The sequence below is a fragment of the Saccopteryx bilineata genome, chromosome 3 (assembly GCF_036850765.1).
Source record: "Saccopteryx bilineata isolate mSacBil1 chromosome 3, mSacBil1_pri_phased_curated, whole genome shotgun sequence".
Lineage (NCBI taxonomy): Eukaryota > Metazoa > Chordata > Mammalia > Chiroptera > Emballonuridae > Saccopteryx > Saccopteryx bilineata.
In genome coordinates this window covers 62,845,121-62,864,820 of record NC_089492.1, presented here as the reverse complement: position 1 = coordinate 62,864,820, position 19,700 = coordinate 62,845,121, and the positions used below count along the sequence as shown (strand labels likewise).

Genomic DNA, 19,700 nt, shown 5'->3' with positions numbered 1-19,700 from the left:
CCTGAGATGAATAAGCAGAAACTTTTGACAGATTTGAATAACTGTATTCACTTTTCAAAAAACAACCAATTTCTGCTAATGCTTGAAATCTTAGTTTTAGATACTGAGGAGCTTGCTAAATTTCTAATATCTAAATTATTTGATTATGGTTATGTCTTTGAATTCAACAGTAGAACACCACAGTTGAATATGTACTCCTACTTATCTTTAGCTTCTTACAAGAGTTTGAATATATTCCTGTCAAGACATCCTATGAATGTATATGGTTCTAATGATCAGTGTGCAAAATAGCTCATTTGGAAAATATGCAATGAGGAACAGCCTTCCACCTTTGTCCCATAATGTGATTTCAGTGAGCAATGTTCTTGTATGATGAGCAAATGATTGTCATCCCCAAAAGTCTCAAAGGACATGGGTGTCATCTTAATAAAGACATTAAAGGTACATCTTTTCATCAGAAACCACATAAACTCATGACTTGTCGCAGAAAATAGTTTTCTAATTGGTCTTGTGTGGTGGTGCTGCAGAAGCCTTTTCCCTAGATGTCGTCCTGGGGAAGCAGTGCTGTATGTCATTGTCAACAGCTAGCGAAATCTCCCTAATAAGACAGGGTATGTGACGTGGTCAGCCTCATAAAATAAACAGTCGGTTCATAGTCCACTCCTCCAACTAATATTTTTAACTAGAATTTTTCTTTTCTTTTTTTTTAAAAAAAAAACCTATTGGAGAACCAAACATGGAGATTAAAAGCTTATAATTATGGAAAGTTTCTTTAAAATTCAAATTTATCTCCGATTTGTTAACTGAATATTTCTATTCCAAATAGTTAAATAATTGTTCTGAATTCCAATGAATTTGACTCTGTAAAGCAATAGATATCTGAAGTAAAAAACATCAAAACTCACTTTATAATGATTCAGATGTCAAACTTCTTGTGCATAGACGACATCAGTGTAAGTTTACTGACATATATACTTTGCATCACGTAGCTCCACCTTCCTGAAAGAAGTAATTTTGAAGGAAATCAAAAAGCTGGCAAGTTAGTAAAGGATCATGCACAGGTTATAGGAATGCTAAAGTTAATATCTCAAGGCCTAAGCAGTTCTATTGGCAAAAGAAAAACATTAAAATTTTTTACCCTTTTTTAAATTTAAATATACTGCTCATAAGAATGATATACGTATTGCAAAAGTGAGCCTCATTTTGACATTTATATTTTAGACAAATGCTAACTATGAAACCTTTAAGTCAATTATTTTATATCAGTTGCCAACAGCATTCTTTTCTTTTTGAAAAACATGGCAAAGGATATTATTTCTACTTTGTGATCTCTGTGAACGAGGCAACTTGCCCATTGACACTTGGCATTCATTTACATAAAATGACACTAGAGGAAAAGTTAATTTTGCTCCAAGAATCCATGGCCTTCTAAATAACTTTTCAGATTTCCTTTGTTAGGAAATTTAAATTCATTTTATGAATGTATATGTGTTTTCCTAACTGTCTGATTAAAGATTACAAAGAAACTCTGGTTTTGCAACTCACATTAGCAGATGGTGGACAGATGGTTTAAATTAATATTAATTTTGGAAAACTTAGCCTAAATTGTTTATACTGAAGATTAAAAGTTGGAAAGCCAGCTAACATCTCCAGGGTTATTAGTACTTCCAAACCCACTTGAAAAGCAAAATTCAGAAAATCAAAACATTCGCTTTTAAAGAAATCTACATCTTCTTACTCAGAAAGGTAGGTAATACATAATGCCTTGATGTAGAAGAAAAGTTAAAAAAGAATAAAAAGGAGAAAATACAGCTCTTGGAAGTAAAGAGCCTTGAAAACAGCAAGAATTTTACCTACAAACAAATTGCTTTTAAAATGATCAGTGATGATTTTTACATCAAAGTGCCTGTATGCAACAACTACTTTTATTTATTTTTTTAATAATCATTGGTTGCTAACCAGAATGTATTTCCACATTTAGCTTTTATTTCTTTTCCTTTTTTAAAAAAATATTTATTGATTTTACAGAGAGAGGAGGGGTGGGGAATAAGAAGTAGATCCTTCACTGTAGCTGTTCATTGGTTGCTTTTTGTATATGCCTTGACTGGGCAAGCCCAGGGTCTCGAACCGGGGACCTCAGCATTCTAGGTCAACACTCTATCTGCTGTGCTACCACAGGCCAGGCTAGCTTTTATTCCTTTTATTTGAAATTAACCTTATTGTTTCGTCTCATGGCCTCACCTCAAAGAGAGATAGAGAAAGACAGAGGGAGGGAATACATTCGTGTTTGGAGTGAGTTATAGACAGAACTCGGACCAGTGTACCACCTGTACTTGAGCAGGCCAGTGCACGCTGTCATGTTGGGGATACTGTGTTGTCTTTCCACTTAGATTTTGATAAATGTAGAAAATTAATAAGAAAAAGTTCAAAATACATTCTATTCAATAAAAATTGTGTGTTTTACAGACCGAACCTTTTATACAGTATCTGAACTTTAGTGACAAATTTAAAATCACCCTAATGATATTTAGTAAAATCCTCTCATTTAGTGAAAGGAGAAAAGTATGAATCACCACCTGTGAAAATATACAGCTTTGCCTAAAATTATGTCTTTTGTAGAATAAGGGGATTGATTCTTTATTTTAATTATTTGTCAGGCAGATGCTGGCAATTTTACTTAATTAAGCTGCTATGGTAAAGCAGGTGTCATAAAATATGCCCAAATCCAGTTGAGTCTTTTTTCCCCTCCCCAGAGGGGAAAAAATTGAGTTTATTTTGTAGATGCAGCTTTGGGATCTGACCAGAATGAGTAGTCATTTCTAGCTTTACTCTCACTCCTAGATTGGTTAGCCTTATTAAATCAAAGGGAAGTAGAGTGAATAAAATTTAAGTCATATGATTTGTTTTTAGAAAAAAATTATAGCACCTGTATCTCTATGTATGTTAAAATTTTAAATTATGTTTTAAAATTGTAAAACAGGCCCTGGCCGGTTGGCTCAGCGGTAGAGCGTCGGCCTAGCGTGCGGAGGACCCGGGTTCGATTCCCAGCCAGGGCACACAGGAGAAGCGCCCATTTGCTTCTCCACCCCTCTGCCGCGCCTTCCTCTCTGTCTCTCTCTTCCCCTCCCGCAGCCAAGGCTCCATTGGAGCAAAAATGGCCCGGGCGCTGAGGATGGCTCTGTGGCCTCTGCCTCAGGCGCTGGAGTGGCTCTGGTCGCAACATGGCGACGCCCAGGATGGGCAGAGCATCGCTCCCTGGTGGGCAGAGCGTCGCCCCTGGTGGGCGTGCCGGGTGGATCCCAGCCGGGCGCATGCGGGAGTCTGTCTGACTGTCTCTCCCTGTTTCCAGCTTCAGAAATAGCAAAAAAAAAAAAAAAAATGTAAAACAAAGAGAAAACACTTCTCTTGTTTCTAGGATTAGGTGGAAAATTATTCAAAACTTTATCCTAAATCTTACACCATAAGTAACAAGTGAGCAGTTGTTCATCTCAGAAAGCCACACAAATGTACATGCATGCACACGGAGGAAGGGTAAGGTTAAGAAGGAAGTGTAGATGATTCTGCATACTTCAAGGTCTAATTATTTATTGTTTTTCTAGAAGACAATAAATAGACATTAAAGTGTGTAGGAACATCTAAACTTTATGTGTGTTCTTGGGAAGGAAAGACTTATTCAATGCTATTATTGAATACTACCTGCATATTACATATAATTAGAAGGAATCTTAAAACAGTACTAGAGTACTCAAAGCCTGATGAATCAGAATCGGGAAGGAATCTGCATTTTTAACCAGCATCTTAAGTCCTTTCATCGGGTAAGTTTGGACAGCACTGATATATGGAAAGACCAAATGTCACCACTTCAAAGAACCCTTTATGATAATGCCTGAAAGCAGACTGAAGCAGATTCCACTCTCTGCCTCACCCCTGTGCTATCTCACTATCCATGTAATGCAACGTTTTCTTTACATCTCTATAGCTCAAGAGGAAAGAGCCAACCAAGTGTCTGGATTTCAATAAAAACTGAATGAATGAATGTGTTTTAGTTTGTAATCCTGTTTCAGTATGTGACATTGGGCATGTTATTAAATCTCCCTGAACCACTATTTTCTCAGCTATAAAAATGAAAATGTTGACCTTTAGTGATTTGTTAATAGTATTGAATTAGGCATTCATTTGTAATTACCTACTTCATGCCACATCTTCATTTATTTGAGTTAAAATTATTGTATCCAGCCAAAACTAAGATGATACCAAGTATATAAAAGCTCTTTATAAAGTATAAATAAATAATCAGTAGTAGAATGGCATCTTACCAATTTGACTTGTTTGTTTTTTGTTTATGTACTGGAGAAAAAATATGAGAAGTGTTTAAGTTAAGGGATTCTGAGACTATTTAAAGGATAATTTAAATATTTGGGTGCTTAGTTACAATAAAAATTTAAGAATATACTACCTTTTTTAATTCATTAAGAATTTAATGCCTGACCAGGCAGTGGCGCAGTGGATACAGCATCAGACTGGGATGCCACGGACCCAGGTTCGAGACCCCGAGGTCGCCAGCTTGAGTGCAGGCTCATCTGGCTTGAGCAAAAAGCTCACCAGCTCGGACACAAGGTTGCTGGCTTGAGCAAGGGGTTACTCGGTCTGCTGAAGGCCCGCGGTCAAGGCACATATGAGAAAGCAATCAATGAACAACTAAGGTGTCGCAACAAAAAACTGATAATTGATGCTTCTCATCTCTCTCTGTTCCTGTCTGTCTGTCCCTATCTATCCCACTGTCTGACTCTTTCTCTGTCTCTGTAAAAAATAAAAAAAATAAAAAAAGGAATTTCAGAATATTTAACTTCAAGCTTCTAGAGTTTTCCCCACCATCTTCCATTTTAAAAGGAAACAGGTAGTGGACCTTTGAATGAAATGAGTTTTTATTAAACTTTACAACTTTCTAGACTTTAGTTATTAAGATCTAATTTTCATTAAAATATTTTCAAATTTCAGGGGGAGCAGTTTGTTTTGCTACCGAATTAATTCATATTCATATTTTTTTTAGGAAAGTACATAACATTTATTCTGGATCCTTGCCAATACCAGTCAGTGATGAAAAATAACAAATTAAGCTTTCGTATGTTTAGTAAAAATATATTAAGGAAAGCATTTTCCATCCAAAAATTGATGACCAATGATGACCTGAACAATGAGCTCCATGACTGCTACAAATTTTTACAAGGGAAATTTTTGGATGTACTCTTGGAAAACATGATGCAGAACCTACGGCAAGTTTTTGAACCCCAACTATTTAAAACCATGACCTGGGAGAAGGCACACCTGTTGGCATTCTGCAGTTCAGTGATATTTGAGACTACATTTACAACCATATATGGAAAATGTCCTGCTGGTGATAGGAAGAAATTTATTACTGAACTTAAAGATGAATTTTTAAAATTTGATGCCAAATTCATACATTTATTATCAGGCATACCCATTGAGCTTCTAGGAAATGTCAAGTCTGTTCAAAAGAAACTTATACAACACTTGACATCAGAAAACTTGGCTAAGATACAAGGATGGTCAGAAGTTGTTCAAATGAGGCAAGATATCCTGGAGAAATACTATACGTTCAAGGACTTTGAAATAGGAGGTAAGAAACTTCTGAATGATTGCTTGTCTAAAATAGAATAATTTACAATAGACCTTTGAAATAAAAAGACAAAATGGCGACCTTGAAAATTTTATGCTCTTTCTAATTGGTTAATGATAAAATGTTTTACATTGAAACAACCTTCTGTGATAATTGATTTTTTTTTCTTTTTTTTCTTTTTTTTTTTTTCTTGCTGAGGTGGTAAAACAAGATACTTAAGGGTGATAATGAGAAAGAGTGTAACTAAGCAGCATTTACTCCTCTTATCTCATCCCCTATCTCCCTCCCCCCTCCCCCACACACATTACATTTTAAACTATTCTCATTAAGCAGAAAATTAGACTTCAGAAGCCTATTGGTCCTCATTAGCATGCACTGATCCTTGGCTGGGTCTGTGTCCTAACATCTTTTAATTAGCACACTGCAAATCTAATCAGTGTAATAAACGCTATTAATCTTCCTTTTCACTTATTTTCTCCCAGCACATCATTTAGGCTTTCTCTGGGCCTCTGTGGCAAACACTATCCCAGCTATGTTCTGGGCGATCTATTACGTTCTACGGCACCCAGAAGCTATAGCAGTGCTGCGTGACGAAATTGACCATTTGCTGCAGTCAACAGGTCAAAAGCAAGGGTCTGGATTTTCCATCCACATCACCAGAGAACAATTGGACAGCCTGGTCTACCTAGGTAATTTATTTTTATCTGTTATGAAGAAAAGAAGGTTACTTCTCTGCAAACTTAGTTTATCACTCAAAGCTGTTTACCAAGAGGTGGAGGACACAGCTGCCTAATTGACATAATAACACCCATTTACATCAATTATAAATTATGTAGTTTATAGCTGTAGATACTCTCATTGCATGTAAACATTAAGGCCTAGGTAATTAACTATGCAAGGTATGCAAAGGGCTAGACCAAAGCTTTGCAATTATTTGAAAAAAAAGTTTCTGCCTATTAAGTCATTTGATTCTGAGCATCTGTTGGCATGCTAATGCTTTCCAAACACGGCTGCTCTATTTGTCAAGAAAGGTATTTGGGGCTTGAAAAGGAAAGTATTTCAAAAATGCAACTTATGTGCAAAATGTATTTATTCTACCTTCAAATGTGGTGTCTATATTTTTGGCAATTTGGTTGGTTTATACAGCTTTGAGTGCGTGATTCTCAAAAACATAGTACAAGTGATTTCTATTGGAAGTTGATGATTTAAACTCTTGCGGTGGGTGGGGTGAAGGAACAAATAGCAACTACAAATTACTTCATGTAAAATGTCGATATTTTATAAAATATTCACTGACTCATGAGATATGCATGGTCACTATGTTAAATTCATTTGTGGTCAGGAGTGACTAATTGTTTTTCTGTTTCTACATACACCTGTATACTGGTGACTTGGCTTTTTTTTTTTTTTAATGACAGTGGATTGTATTCTCTTTTACTGTTTTGATAAGACCACTATGATTATTATGTCATGAACTCTAATTCCAAAAACTAAATTCCATCAACAAGTTCTTTCCATCCTCTGTTCCTTCTTTACTGATATTTCATCCTATGGTACCCTTTATAAGACAATAGTCCAAGTCCCTTTGGACAAATATAGGAGTAAATCTTTATATATCTGTATTGCTCACTCCTTTGACACTGCAGGGAAATATTTTAGCCCATGTTGGCCTCAATTTTTTATCTTTTAAATATGTTCCAGGTTTTTGGTGGGAACTTCTGCATGCAAAGGCCCTAAGGTCTTGACTACCCAGTTGGCCTTAAGAATAGTGGCCCAAGAGATTGTTCCTACTGGTTAGGTAAAAGCCATCTGAAGCGAGAGTCAGAAACTGGCCTTGTACTGTCAGCTGGCTAGCTTGTGCAGTCCGTTGGGAAAAATGTGTCTCCTTGTAGTTTGCTATTTTTAGCATACATTATCAAAGTAATTTTATATTTGCTTGGTGAAAGAAAATAGTACCACATTATTAAACTACAAATGTTATCATTTTTTAAAGAATTATTAGGGAACAAATGCACAAAATGTGCATAAAGTTCTAGATAGTTGCCTTCATATGGATATACAGTATTTTCTGAGTAAAAGATTTCTGCTTCTGTGAAAATAAAGGTTGCATTTTCATATATTCAACTACATTTTATGAATGAGATGATTGTATACTGAGAAGTAAAGCAAATAAACTACAAGCACTATGTGTCTGTATTCAGTAAACGGTTATTAGTCTTAAAAATTCAGTTGTGATTCATCAATTCTTTTTGTACTCAACTTCTCATTATTGAAAGAAAAGATTATTTTAAACTTGTAGTATTAAAAGAAGAAAGTTTAAATGTATTTTATCAAGAGACAGTTTCCAGAGCTTTAATTTGGGTTCATTCAAATCTATTGCTAGAGCTAGAGATTTTTATCCTTGGAGCACTCATAAATTTACAGCTCAGTAAGCATCTGCAAATGAACAATGACAATCCCACGTGAGTATAGATCCACCTGGATAAAGGCAATGCCTCCCATCATCTGGAAGGTGGACTGTTTATCACATCCTTGGTTACCAGCACAGTCCAGGTAATGCTCATTAGGAGAATTTAAACTTCTAGAAAATAGTGTGCATTTTTTTCTTTCATGTGGTAGTCTGTTTTAGGCAGAGTGGAGCAAATTTTTATATGACTCAGTAACACAGCAGATAACCTCTGCATCTAGTCATAGCTCAACTGTATTTCCATATATTAAAAAAGTTTGAAGCTGTATTTCCCCATGTATAAGATGCACATTTTCCCGAAAACTTTGGGGTTTAAAAAGTAGGTGCGTCTTATACAGTGGTTGTAGTTTTTTACTTGCATTTCCCACTTTTTCGCGCTTGTTTATGTGCTAATGGTTGAAGACAGTGATTCACCATCAGACACAGATGAGGACAAGCTAATGGATGGGTTTCTTGACAGTGATGAGGAGTTTTATAAATTTTATGATGAATAAAACTTGAGTTCAATAACTTTATGTAATACACTTTCAAATTTCGAGCCTCTAAATTAAGGTGCGTCTTATACATGGGAGCATCTTATACATGGGGAAATATGGTATATGTACAAAAGACAAGATTTACAGAATTAAATATTTGCAGTGTACCATATGGTGTCAGTGTATGTGCTGTCTCTTCTCATCTCTTTAAGAAAAGAGTCCTATGTATTCTAAGTACTATTTCTTTTTAAAGAGATATCTTGAATTTTTATTATTATTAAAAAAAAATCATGCCTGACCTGGCAGTGGCACAGTGGATAAAGTGTTGGACTGGGATGCAGAGGACCCAGGTTTGAGACCCCAAGGTCACCAGCTTGAGCACAGGCTCATCTGGTTTGAGCAAAAGCTCACCAGCTTGGACCCGAGGTCACCGGCTCGAGCAAGGGGTTACTCAATCTGCTGAAGGCCCGCGGTCAAGGCACATATGAGAAAGCAATCAATGACAACTAAGATGTCGCAATAAAAAACTGATGATTGATGCTCTCATCTCTCTCCGTTCCTGTCTGTCTGTCCCTATCTATCCCTCTCTCTGACTCTCTCTCACTGTAAAAAAAAAAATCACAATGGTGCATTGTTTTTTAACCAGGACAGAAGATTTTGTTATTAGTACATTAGAGGAATAGGAGATTGTTTTATATAGAGGTATTACGTTTCAGCAGACATTTATTACGCAGCAAGGTTAAAAAAGAAAGTTAAAATGCCATAGAAAAGGGCATCTTATTCCAGAACAAAAACAATTTCTCTAGAGTAGTCAAGAAGAGGGAGCCCAATGGGGCATGGGTGATGTGATTTTTTTTGTTTTTTTTTTTTGTAACAGAGAGAGGGACAGATAGGGACAGACAGACAGGAAGGAGACAGATGAGAAGCATCAATTCTTCATTGCGGCACCTTTGTTATTCATTGGTTGCTTATATGTGCTTTGGCCCAGGAGCTACAGCAGACTGAGTGACCAAGGCTCAAGCCAGAGACCTTGGACTCAAGCTGGTGAGCCTTGCTCAAACCAGATGAGCTCACGCTCAGGATGGCGACTTAGGGGTTTCGAACCTGGGTCCTCCTCTGTGTCCCAGTCCAACGCTCTATCCACTGTGCCACTGCCTGGTCAGCCAATGCGATTCTTACTGATGTTTCTGGCTCAATCCTGTAGGCCTCAACTGTTATCAAATTTCTTCTAACATCAATGTATGCCTAATGTCAGCGAAAGTTAAAATGTGTAACATAGATTAGGTTTTTAAATATCAAGCCCAAAGCAATCATCTGTTGTAAGAGGTTGTGATGGATTTATGCTTTTATCCAGTGCTCTTCAAACTCTTCCTTTAAAACCTTTCTCTTAAAGAAAAACACAACTCTGTATGTTAATTTACTTATGTAACTTATAAGGATTCTGCTTATCATGACCTCACTCAAATGTTATATCAATTTAGTAAAGATCTCTACCATTAAATATAAATATAAATATAAATTTAAAATTAAAATAAGTTAATAAATACAGTGAGGTTCAGATAGCTGTTACTTGGGGGCCTAAATCTCCATAGAAAGAAAAGAGGAAATGAAAATGCAAGGAGAAGCTCTCAAAACTGAAATTTTGATAAACAGGTACCAAATAATCTTAAATCATACTTCTTCCTTCAAGTTTTACTGAAATAATTTATGTAAATAACTTAATTAAAAGTATGGGTTCAAGGCCCTGGCTGGTTGGCTCAATGGTAGAGCATCAGCCCAACGTATAAATGTCCCAGGTTCGATTCCTGGTCAAGGCACACAGGAGAAGCAATCATCTTCCTCTCCATTCCTCTCCCTTCTCTCTGTCTCTCTCTTCCTTTCCAACAGCCATGGCCTGGTTGAAGCAAGTTGGCCCCAGGTGCTAAGGATGGCTCCATGGCCTTGCCTCAGGTGCTAAAATAGCTCAGTTGCCGAACAATGGAGCAACAGCCCCAGATGGGCACAGCATTGCCTGGTAGATCCCAGTTTGGGCACATGCAGTAGTCTCTCTCTCTGCCTCCCTGCTTCTCACTTAAGAAAACTTAAAAAAAAAAAAAGAAAAAAGTATGGATTCAATAAATGTTATTTATTGTTATCACCAAAATGATATTTAACTTCAATGTCATCCCTACGGTGTTTATATTCTTTTATTTATTTTTCAATTATTTGTGAACCAAGCTGATATCAAATTCAAGTCACTTTAACCCACAGGGGGGCCCTTTCTACATGGCATATATGAAAAGAGCACTGTACTAAGTATGTACACAGGCAAAGTGGATTATACTCCTGAAGGCCTCAGGTGAATTACAGGCACCGAGTTTTGTTCAATTACATATCCTGAAAATGAGAAAAGTCCCAAATGCGGTCCAAGTGAAGGCTATTGGAATAAAAGGAAGTGCTATAAAACTAGGGCTTGGCAAAATTTGCAATACTTTTTTAAAAACAGGAGAAATATGAGCTTGCAGTTATTCTTCAGTAAAATTCTAAAAGAGACTTTGTAAGCCCATCTATTTAATGTATTTGGAAGAGGACAAAAAGGGATGATTAGTTGAAAAAAATAAAGATTAATAATAAATAATATTTATTACTAGGCACAGACCATATTAAAACTACTAATAGGCCCTGGCCAGTTGGCTCAGTAGTAGAGCATCAGCCCAGCATTAGAAGTCCCAGGTTTGGTTCCTGGCCAGGGCACACAGGAGAGGCACCCATCTGCTTCTCTACCCCTCCCCCTCTCTTTTTTCTCTATCTCTCTCTTCCCCTCCCACAGCCAAGGCTCCATTGGAGCAAAGTTGGCCCAGGCGCTGAGGGTGGCTCCATGGCTTCTGCCTCAGGTGCTAGAATGGCTCTGGTTGCAACGGAGCAACAGCTAGCTGGGCAGAGCATTGCCCCGTGGTGGGCTTGCTGGGTGGATCCTGGTCAGGCGCATGTGAGAGTCTGTCTCCCTGCCTCCCACTTCTCACTTCAGAAAAATACAAATAAATAAATAAATAAATAAACTAACTATTAATGATTTCATTATTTAAAAGCAACTTATGGACTTATATATTTCATATGATCTTCACCAAGATACCGAGGGACTAGGGCTGCTCTTATTTTGTCATTTTTACAGAAAAAATTCTCAGGGTGCTAAATAACTTGCCTAAGGTCATGAAGGTAAAGGAGAGAGGCATGACTTGAACTTGGGCTTTTTGCCCACACCCAGGCTTTTCCCCTTCCCCCTGTCTGATATCAGAATCACTTGAGTCCTTTTCATTGTCCAAAATGAAAGGGAAGAGGAATTCTTTGTATTACAGTTCAACAAAGCCAGCCATGACATTCACGTGGACAAGATCTGCAGATGTGGGCTAGGTGATGACAGAGTTAACTTTATTTTTAATTTCAGGATGAGACAGTAAGAATGACAGTATTAATAATTATTTTACTAGGCGGTAGGCACTGTATTAACTGCTTTATGTATATTAGTTTACTTAATCCTCAGATATTATCTTTAATTATTGGGTAACAAAGTTCAGAAAGATTAGTTAACCACCCAAATCAAATAACTAGATAATAGCAGAACCAGAAATTGATGTCAAGTCTGACTGACTTCAGTGCTAACATATAAACACTGTCCCCTCGTGGAAAAGTGCCCTAGAGATGTACCAGAGACCGAGACCACTTTTTTTTACACAGACATGTATCACTAATTCTCAAATATAGTTGGGTTAGAATGTGAGGTAGGGGCTAGAGGTTCACATAAGAATTTTGTGGGTGTTTTTTTAAGTGAAAAAAAAAACTTTTTATGTTAGAATAGTTTTACATTTATAAAAAAGCCACAAAGATAATAGAGTTCTGATATATCCCTGACACATACTTTCTCTTATTATTAATATCTTCGTGCATTATATTTGGCACAATCATGGTTATTATTTTGAAAAAAACTTTTTATTTAGTATTATAAAATAATTGTGAATTTGAGAAATTAAAATTGTACATAATTTAGATAACAATAACATAGTTTACAAACTCCTCTCTTCCAGTGGGGCTAGACAGGAGTTATCGATTCTACCTCATGTTAGAAACTTCTAACTGGAGCTGGAGGGAGAGGTATCTTCCATAAGGGGTACACCAGAAATAAAGTAGTGATATTTTTATACATAATATAAGGAAACATTGGTTAAAAAGTGAAAAACACTGCTTTGGATGTTTATCAAATTTCCAGCTCAGCACAAAGCTAAGAGGGTTAGATAATATAATGAATGCTGAAAGCAGGAGTTGAAAGGATTGAACGGGAAATTTAATGAGAATGCAGATTATTGTATTTAGGTCTAAACATCAACTGCGTAAGAATAGGATGAGAAAAAGTGTGGCTGAGCAGAAAAGGGTTTAAAGCCGTGGTTCTCAGCCTGGATTCCTCATTGGAATCATCTGGGAAACTTCAAAAGTACTCATTCCTGGTCCCACCCACAGAGGTTCTGGTTTCAGTGGCCTGGGGTGCAGGCTGATGGCTTTAAAAGCTCCCTGGATGATTCTAATGTGCTCCCACAGTTTAAAAGCACAAATTTAAAAGTGTTCGTTAATGCAGTGGTTCTGCTTGTATTGCTCTGAGGTGGAGCACTTATTATTACTATTATTATTATAATATTACTAAACCATCTCAGATGATTCCAACAGACAGCCAGTGCTGATAACTTCTGGGATATTAAAAAACTTAAAACAAGTCAGTGGTGATATTCTTTCAAAAATATGTTGTTCATCTGCTTCCAATGAAACATTAATAGAAGTATGGTATCTGGGGCAGAGAAAGTAGTTCCTCTCTGTTTTCCCACAGAAATAGCACACCCCCTTCTGCCACATTTTAGTGGCATGTTTACTAATTCAATTCACTCAGGATGTCAGAAGGAAGCCATATATTCTCTGAGATACAATTTTAAAATGACATGATAGTTGTCTTTAAATATTTTTAAAGGGTTGCTGTGTGGAAGAAGAAATATATATATATATATATATATATATATATATATATATATATATATATATATATATTTGCCTTTGGGTTTTCTAAAGGGGTGATATTAAAGGGAGAAAAATTTCAGCCCAGTACAAAGAATAACTTGCTATTAAAAAGGACTTTCTGAATGTCATCATTGGAGATGTCCATTTAGAAATTGTATGTTATCCTCACTGGGATCTTGGGAAGCATTCCTGTTAATATGAATCTTCCAATTGTGAGCTACCTGAACTACAGTGGCCTTGAAGGCCAAATCCATATGCTGTGTTCTCTTTTCTACATATGTCAGTTACCACTTCACACCAGTAGCAATGGCCCAGTGCCCTGAGCAGAGCAGGACTTGATAATGTTATTTGAATATATGAATGCTGACTTTACATGTCCATATTTTACAGTAAACCAAAGGCCCATGTCTGCAGTACAGAGTGCAAGTAGGCATTCATTTGTATCAATTCAGATTTATTTTTAACTTTACTTAAAATATACAATCGTTGAGCCAAAAATTAGTTCTTTTACTTTAAATTATCTAACTTTCAGAATTACCTTCTCACCTTTCTTGAAGGCAGTTGCATAAAATCACCCACACATCTGGATCTCACTCCATTTCCTTACACCCTGTAGAGCAGTGGTCCCCAACCTCCAGGCCGCGGACCGGTACCGGTCCGTGGGCCATTTGGTACTGGTCCACAGAGAAAGAATAAATAACTTACATTATTTCCATTTTATTTATATTTAAGTCTGAACGATGTTTTATTTTTATAAAATGACCAGATTCCCTCTGTTACATCTATCTAAGACTCACTCTTGACGCTTGTCTCGGTCACGTGATACATTTATCCGTCCCACCCTAAAGGCTGGTCTGTGAAAATATTTCTGACATTAAACCAGTCCGTGGCCCAAAAAAGGTTGGGGACCACTGCTGTAGAGCACACTGCCTGCAGGTCCCACTCCCCCTTTCTCATCCACCTTCTTCCTGAGTAAGGCTGCTCAAGTGTTCAGCCCCAACAGACTGCACCGGGCCTGGCTGTTCATTTCACTCCGGCCACTGCTGCTATCCACTGATCACCATGGCTAATCAGATGGTATGACAGTCGGCACCAGTCATTAAGATGACCCAAATTAACAGCCTGGCCATGTCACAGTACATTCATTTCACATACACAGACATGGCTTAAGTGTGAGGCAGAAATTTGAATGTGCTTATTTATGTTTGCATTGTAACATGCATTATTGATAGTCCTATGATACTTGTGCACTTGAAATCTGCAAATGAGAATCATCTGTCAATTATTACAGCCAGAATTGAGATTTGGAGGGCAAAAGGGAAAGTGTATATGTCTTTTTCTACCACCTTTCTTTCATTTGCCCTTTTTCTTCACAGTTACATTGCAAAGCATCTTAGCTCAACACATTCCCCAGCTCTTTGCCTACAGCGGATACTGAATCAGAATATTTTTATCACCTGAAGAAAAACAAATCTTCCCTAGCCAGGTGAAGAAGGCAGTGCCCACTCTGACTTGTAAGCTGCTTGTGGGAATGCATAACCCAATTCCCTTGGTGTATTGGTCAGTAAAACTCAGTTCTTAAAACATGAGAAGCCTTGTCTTAATCACCATGCTATTGTTGGCACCTTACAGTGCCCAGTGTAAATTATCCCCCAAATATTTGCATTTTTGACAGCCGTTTCTCTACAATGCTTTAATAAGTGGAGGGTCCTATTACCTGCTAAATGTTAGTATAAATTAACAATCCATTATGCACAATAAGTTTTATAAAACATTTACCGATAGAGAGCATGTTTAATTAAAATTAACTTGCATATGAAAGCCAAGTGTACTAATGATCACAATGACCTTTTATTACCTGCAGTCCCTTGTTTTGGCTAAAATGATTGACAGCTTGCTGTTTGGCTACCATGTTGAATTTCAGCTGACAAGACTTTTCATTTTAACTCAATTTGCCCGCCTATCACAAGCTGGTGGCAGGCCAGACCCAAGTCACCCAGCTTTGCCTCAGCAGCTTGCTCTAGTTCTCATTAGTACGCATTTATTCAGTGGAAATTGGAAGACAAATGCTTGAAGGCATGTGAACTAAGTATAGCAAATTAGGTTTAAAGACTGAATATTTATAAGTATATGGAAAGTTTTGTTGTGTTTTTTTTTAATTCTAGAGCGAATTGAGAACTGAGTGCTAGCTTTGGCATAAAAGAAATAAAGATAGAAGGGGGAAGAAAGATTCTAAGAATAACAATACTACAAGCCTTTTCTTTCCCTTTTAGAAATATGTAAAATGTCTCTGACAACACCTTATCAAATACCAACCTGGCCTCTTTCGTGGAGTGCTTGCACAATGAAGTTTAGCACCTCGTGCGTGAGAAGGGGGGAAATGAGGGTCATGTTCAATTGTTGCTTGGTTATCCCTTGGTATGTTTTAAATTGCCTTGTTTGTTCGGCACTAGCATAGAAACAGATGTTGCTCTACAGTGCAGGATAATTTACTGTACCTCCTGTGCAGCATGGAAGCCCTCCCAGGGCCCAGCTGGTCTGTCAGTGGCACTGGCTGGTGTCTGCTCAACTATGACAACTACAAGTAGAGGCTGAAATTTTTTTATTGTGCAGTTGTCATTCTTCTCAACATATAGCTCTGCCTGCATTTTTACTGGGGCTGGTGGAAAAGCTGCTGGCTTTTGTGCCTGTATGTGGCAACACAGAGCCATGGAAGCCGCACTCTCCATTGTTAATAATAATGCAACTCATTACTTCTGCCGTCTAATGATTATCGGCATGATCGCTCAGAGCGAGAGCCAGCCTCGTCTTGCACACATAACTGGTACTGGAAGGTAAAACAGATTTGTCATTTACGATCTGACTGCTAAGCCACACTTTGTGCTCCATTATTGTGATTAACTTCTGCATAAGATATGCTTGCCCAATTGTCATTTGTGATACTGCAGTGGGCACAAGCTGTGTGCTCCCCGCGAGCATGTCAGCCAATCGGATGTGACCGTGTTATTTGTACTGTTAAATGCCGGCCCTGTCACAGCGGCCACCCCACAATTATTTTGCCTTTTTATTTCTTCTTCCCACACCCCTACTGGACTTGGAGGGTGAACAGCACCACTACAATATGTCAGTTACCGTTTCACACCACAAGCTAAAGTGATGCTGTGCTGTTGTTGACCCAACAGAGCCCACAGCCCTTCAGGAGAAGCTGATTCTCGACTTTCACCACAGAAATGTTGGTCACTGGTGTCCTGCCAGCTGAAATCCATCGTGTCAGGTGCCTTGTGGCTATCTGCAGTAGAGTCCACGTTCCAAAACCAAAGTTCTTTTCTGGCCTCATCGCCAACAAACCGATTTGACTTTGCCTGATTATAATAACGAAGGCAGTCCAAAAGAATATGCACAGCCTCACTGTACGTCACATTGAATCACCACACTGGCCACACAGAGCTGACCACAGCCTCATTTCTTTAGACAAATGCATGCTTAGGGAAAAATCTCCTAGGAAAAGGCACCCAAAGCTACTTGATAGTGCTATGCAAGCCGTGGATAGATTTAAATTTTAGTGAAATTGCATTTATTTTTATTTTTTGGCTGATGCAGTTTGCTTCTGTAATCTAATAATGGGTACCAATGTTTCAGAGCTTTGCTGAACACTAGGAAACTGATCCGTGTGAGAGATTCTACATTGCGAGCCACAAACACAACCATTTATTACCATATGAAGGGGGACAAATACTCAATTTGGAGCTCTTTTCCACATTGCTGATTAGAAAGAATCAAGCTTTATATTCTAGGGCCCATTCACGCTGGTGCAAACATAGTCAGTTTTGATTATGAAGGCAGAGATGCAGACCTAGACAGGAGCTACATGCTGATATGCATGCTATCAGAATGATTTATGCAAATTATGCATATTATTCCCAAAGGAATTCCTCCTCAAACTGCCAGGATAAATTGCCGGAAATTAGCCATAAAATCTGTCGTGCTAGGAGCAAAAGGTGAAGGCCACTGGGAAAGCAAGGACATTCAGCTTCTGGAATCTTCTAGGTTATTATGGTGGCTATTATTTTCCCTGGATGTGAGGAAATGAGGTTTTCTTCTGAATCCTATAAAATATTTTCCCTTTAAAATTTTTTCAACAAATGCTGACTCACATTTTATTTACAGCAAGCATAAAAGAAATTAAGTGTTAAGCTGTCTCAGAAAGCACCACTACAATCACTTTACTATTAACTGCCTAAGTGGTTATTAAATGCCTCAGCCTGGCTTTAAAGGCATCGTTGTTATATGAAGATTGGTGAAATAACCCGCCAACAGTCATTTAACTGGGATCTGGTTTTAATTTAGAATGGGTATACCCATAACACAGCATTTCTCTCATGCAAACTATTTCTTCCTATAAAAATCCTAACTAATGACTTTATGTTCAAGTACAGCTCTGCTGCTTCTTGTCTGTGAAAAGCCCCGGGTGGTGTCCCACCCCTTCTGACTCTGGTCATGCGAAGCCACCATTGGCTCCATCTTGGTGTCCATGTATCTGATGAGGAAAGGGTTTCCTTTAGAGTCAAAGCTATTGGTGATGGGATTTAATGGCAAATTGTGGGCATTCCTCAGGAGGAGTCATATTTTAAGAAGCTGTTGCTTGCTTGTTTTTCTTCAGAAAGTGCCATTCTTGAGGCTTTACGACTATGCACATTTTCATCTGTCATTCGTTTTGTTCAAGAGGATTTGACTCTGCCTTCGGAGACCCGGGACTACCATCTGCGAAAGGGAGACCTGTTGGCCATCTTTCCTCCACTCTTGCACTATGACCCTGAAATCTTTGAAGCTCCAGAGGTAAATAAACATCGAGCTGGTCGTTGCTACTTCCTAGACACTGCAAGCACATTCCTCTTTCTATCTCCTCCTTTTCCCACCTTCTTCCAGATGGGATTTGAGACAGCTGGATGACTTCTGTTTTTCCTCCAAAGGGAAAATGTTCTTATTTACTGAAATGTTTCTTAAGGATCTCTCTTTCAAAGTTTTTCTGACCTATAAATAGGAATACAGTGATGAGACTCAGTGCTGGTTTCTTCAAATGAAATGGACATTGTACCTTGGTCATCATTACCTTTAGGACATAATTAGGTTTCCCTTGGCAGAGAATTATTGAAATATATTATTGAAAATTATATAAAGGGCAGATTATTAACAGGTGGCTTAGAGAATAAATATTGTTGACGATTTTGCTAAGTGTTTCCAGAATGGGGTTGATATCCCAAAAAGTCAAAAGCATCTCAGTCATAGTTAAAGCTCATATACTTTTTCACCTCTTACTATAGATATGTGCCCCTTCTCGATCAATTAGGATGGCGTGATGAACTTGAGATTGTAATGCCACTGCTCACGGGTGAAGCTCTGAGGGTAATTGTGTCATCTCCTTGTATTTTTTTTTCCAAAGCTGGAGTTAATGAATATCAAAGACTGGAAATTAATCCACCCTGGCTCATCCCTTAATACCACTTCAGAGGTTCACCACCTGCATGCAAATTGAATGCAGTCATATTCTGCCTGTGCGTCTCATGTTGCTGCATTGGTTTTGTATATAAAATGCCATTTTTCAAAGGGAAACCTTTGTACTCTTTTTGAGCAGCTCAAAAGCTGAATTACTTTTAAACCCACTTTCTAAGTGAGGATGTCATGCAGCCAGGCTGGATTACAATATTGCTGAATTTTGGACACTAATAAGAAATATTAGTGAAATATAATGAAATATTAGTGAAATATAATGAAATAATTTGTATTGATTCTATCAGCCAAGCAAAAATTTTTAGGTAGGGGAGAATATACACATGGTTTCTATGTGTTTCAGAAGAAGGAGCATTAAATGATGATACAAGTCGGAAGTGGGCTGTGGGTGAGTGAATTGAACATTTCCCAGACAACAAACTTTATTTCTAGATTTGTAATATCAAAATTTTTCCCACACAAGTAGGTAGTCAATAATTGGGCAAATAAATAATTTATATTTGAAAAATATTTTAAAATTTTTAAAATAGCTTTATTTCTAACTATAATTTTTAGTGTATTTAACATTATTATT

The 19,700-nt window shown here is 37.6% G+C and overlaps 1 protein-coding gene across 2 annotated transcripts in view; it reads left to right on the top strand.

Moving 5' to 3' along the window:
• CYP7B1 (cytochrome P450 family 7 subfamily B member 1) overlaps window positions 1–19,700 on the top strand; it is a 173,700-nt gene that overhangs the window by 143,711 nt on the left and 10,289 nt on the right. For both annotated transcript variants that reach the window (XM_066266219.1, XM_066266218.1), the window contains exons 3-5: window positions 5,051–5,638; window positions 6,121–6,327; window positions 18,279–18,454. In XM_066266219.1, coding sequence (XP_066122316.1) covers window positions 5,051–5,638; window positions 6,121–6,327; window positions 18,279–18,454 — 971 coding nt within the window. The remainder of the gene's footprint in view (window positions 1–5,050; window positions 5,639–6,120; window positions 6,328–18,278; window positions 18,455–19,700) is intronic.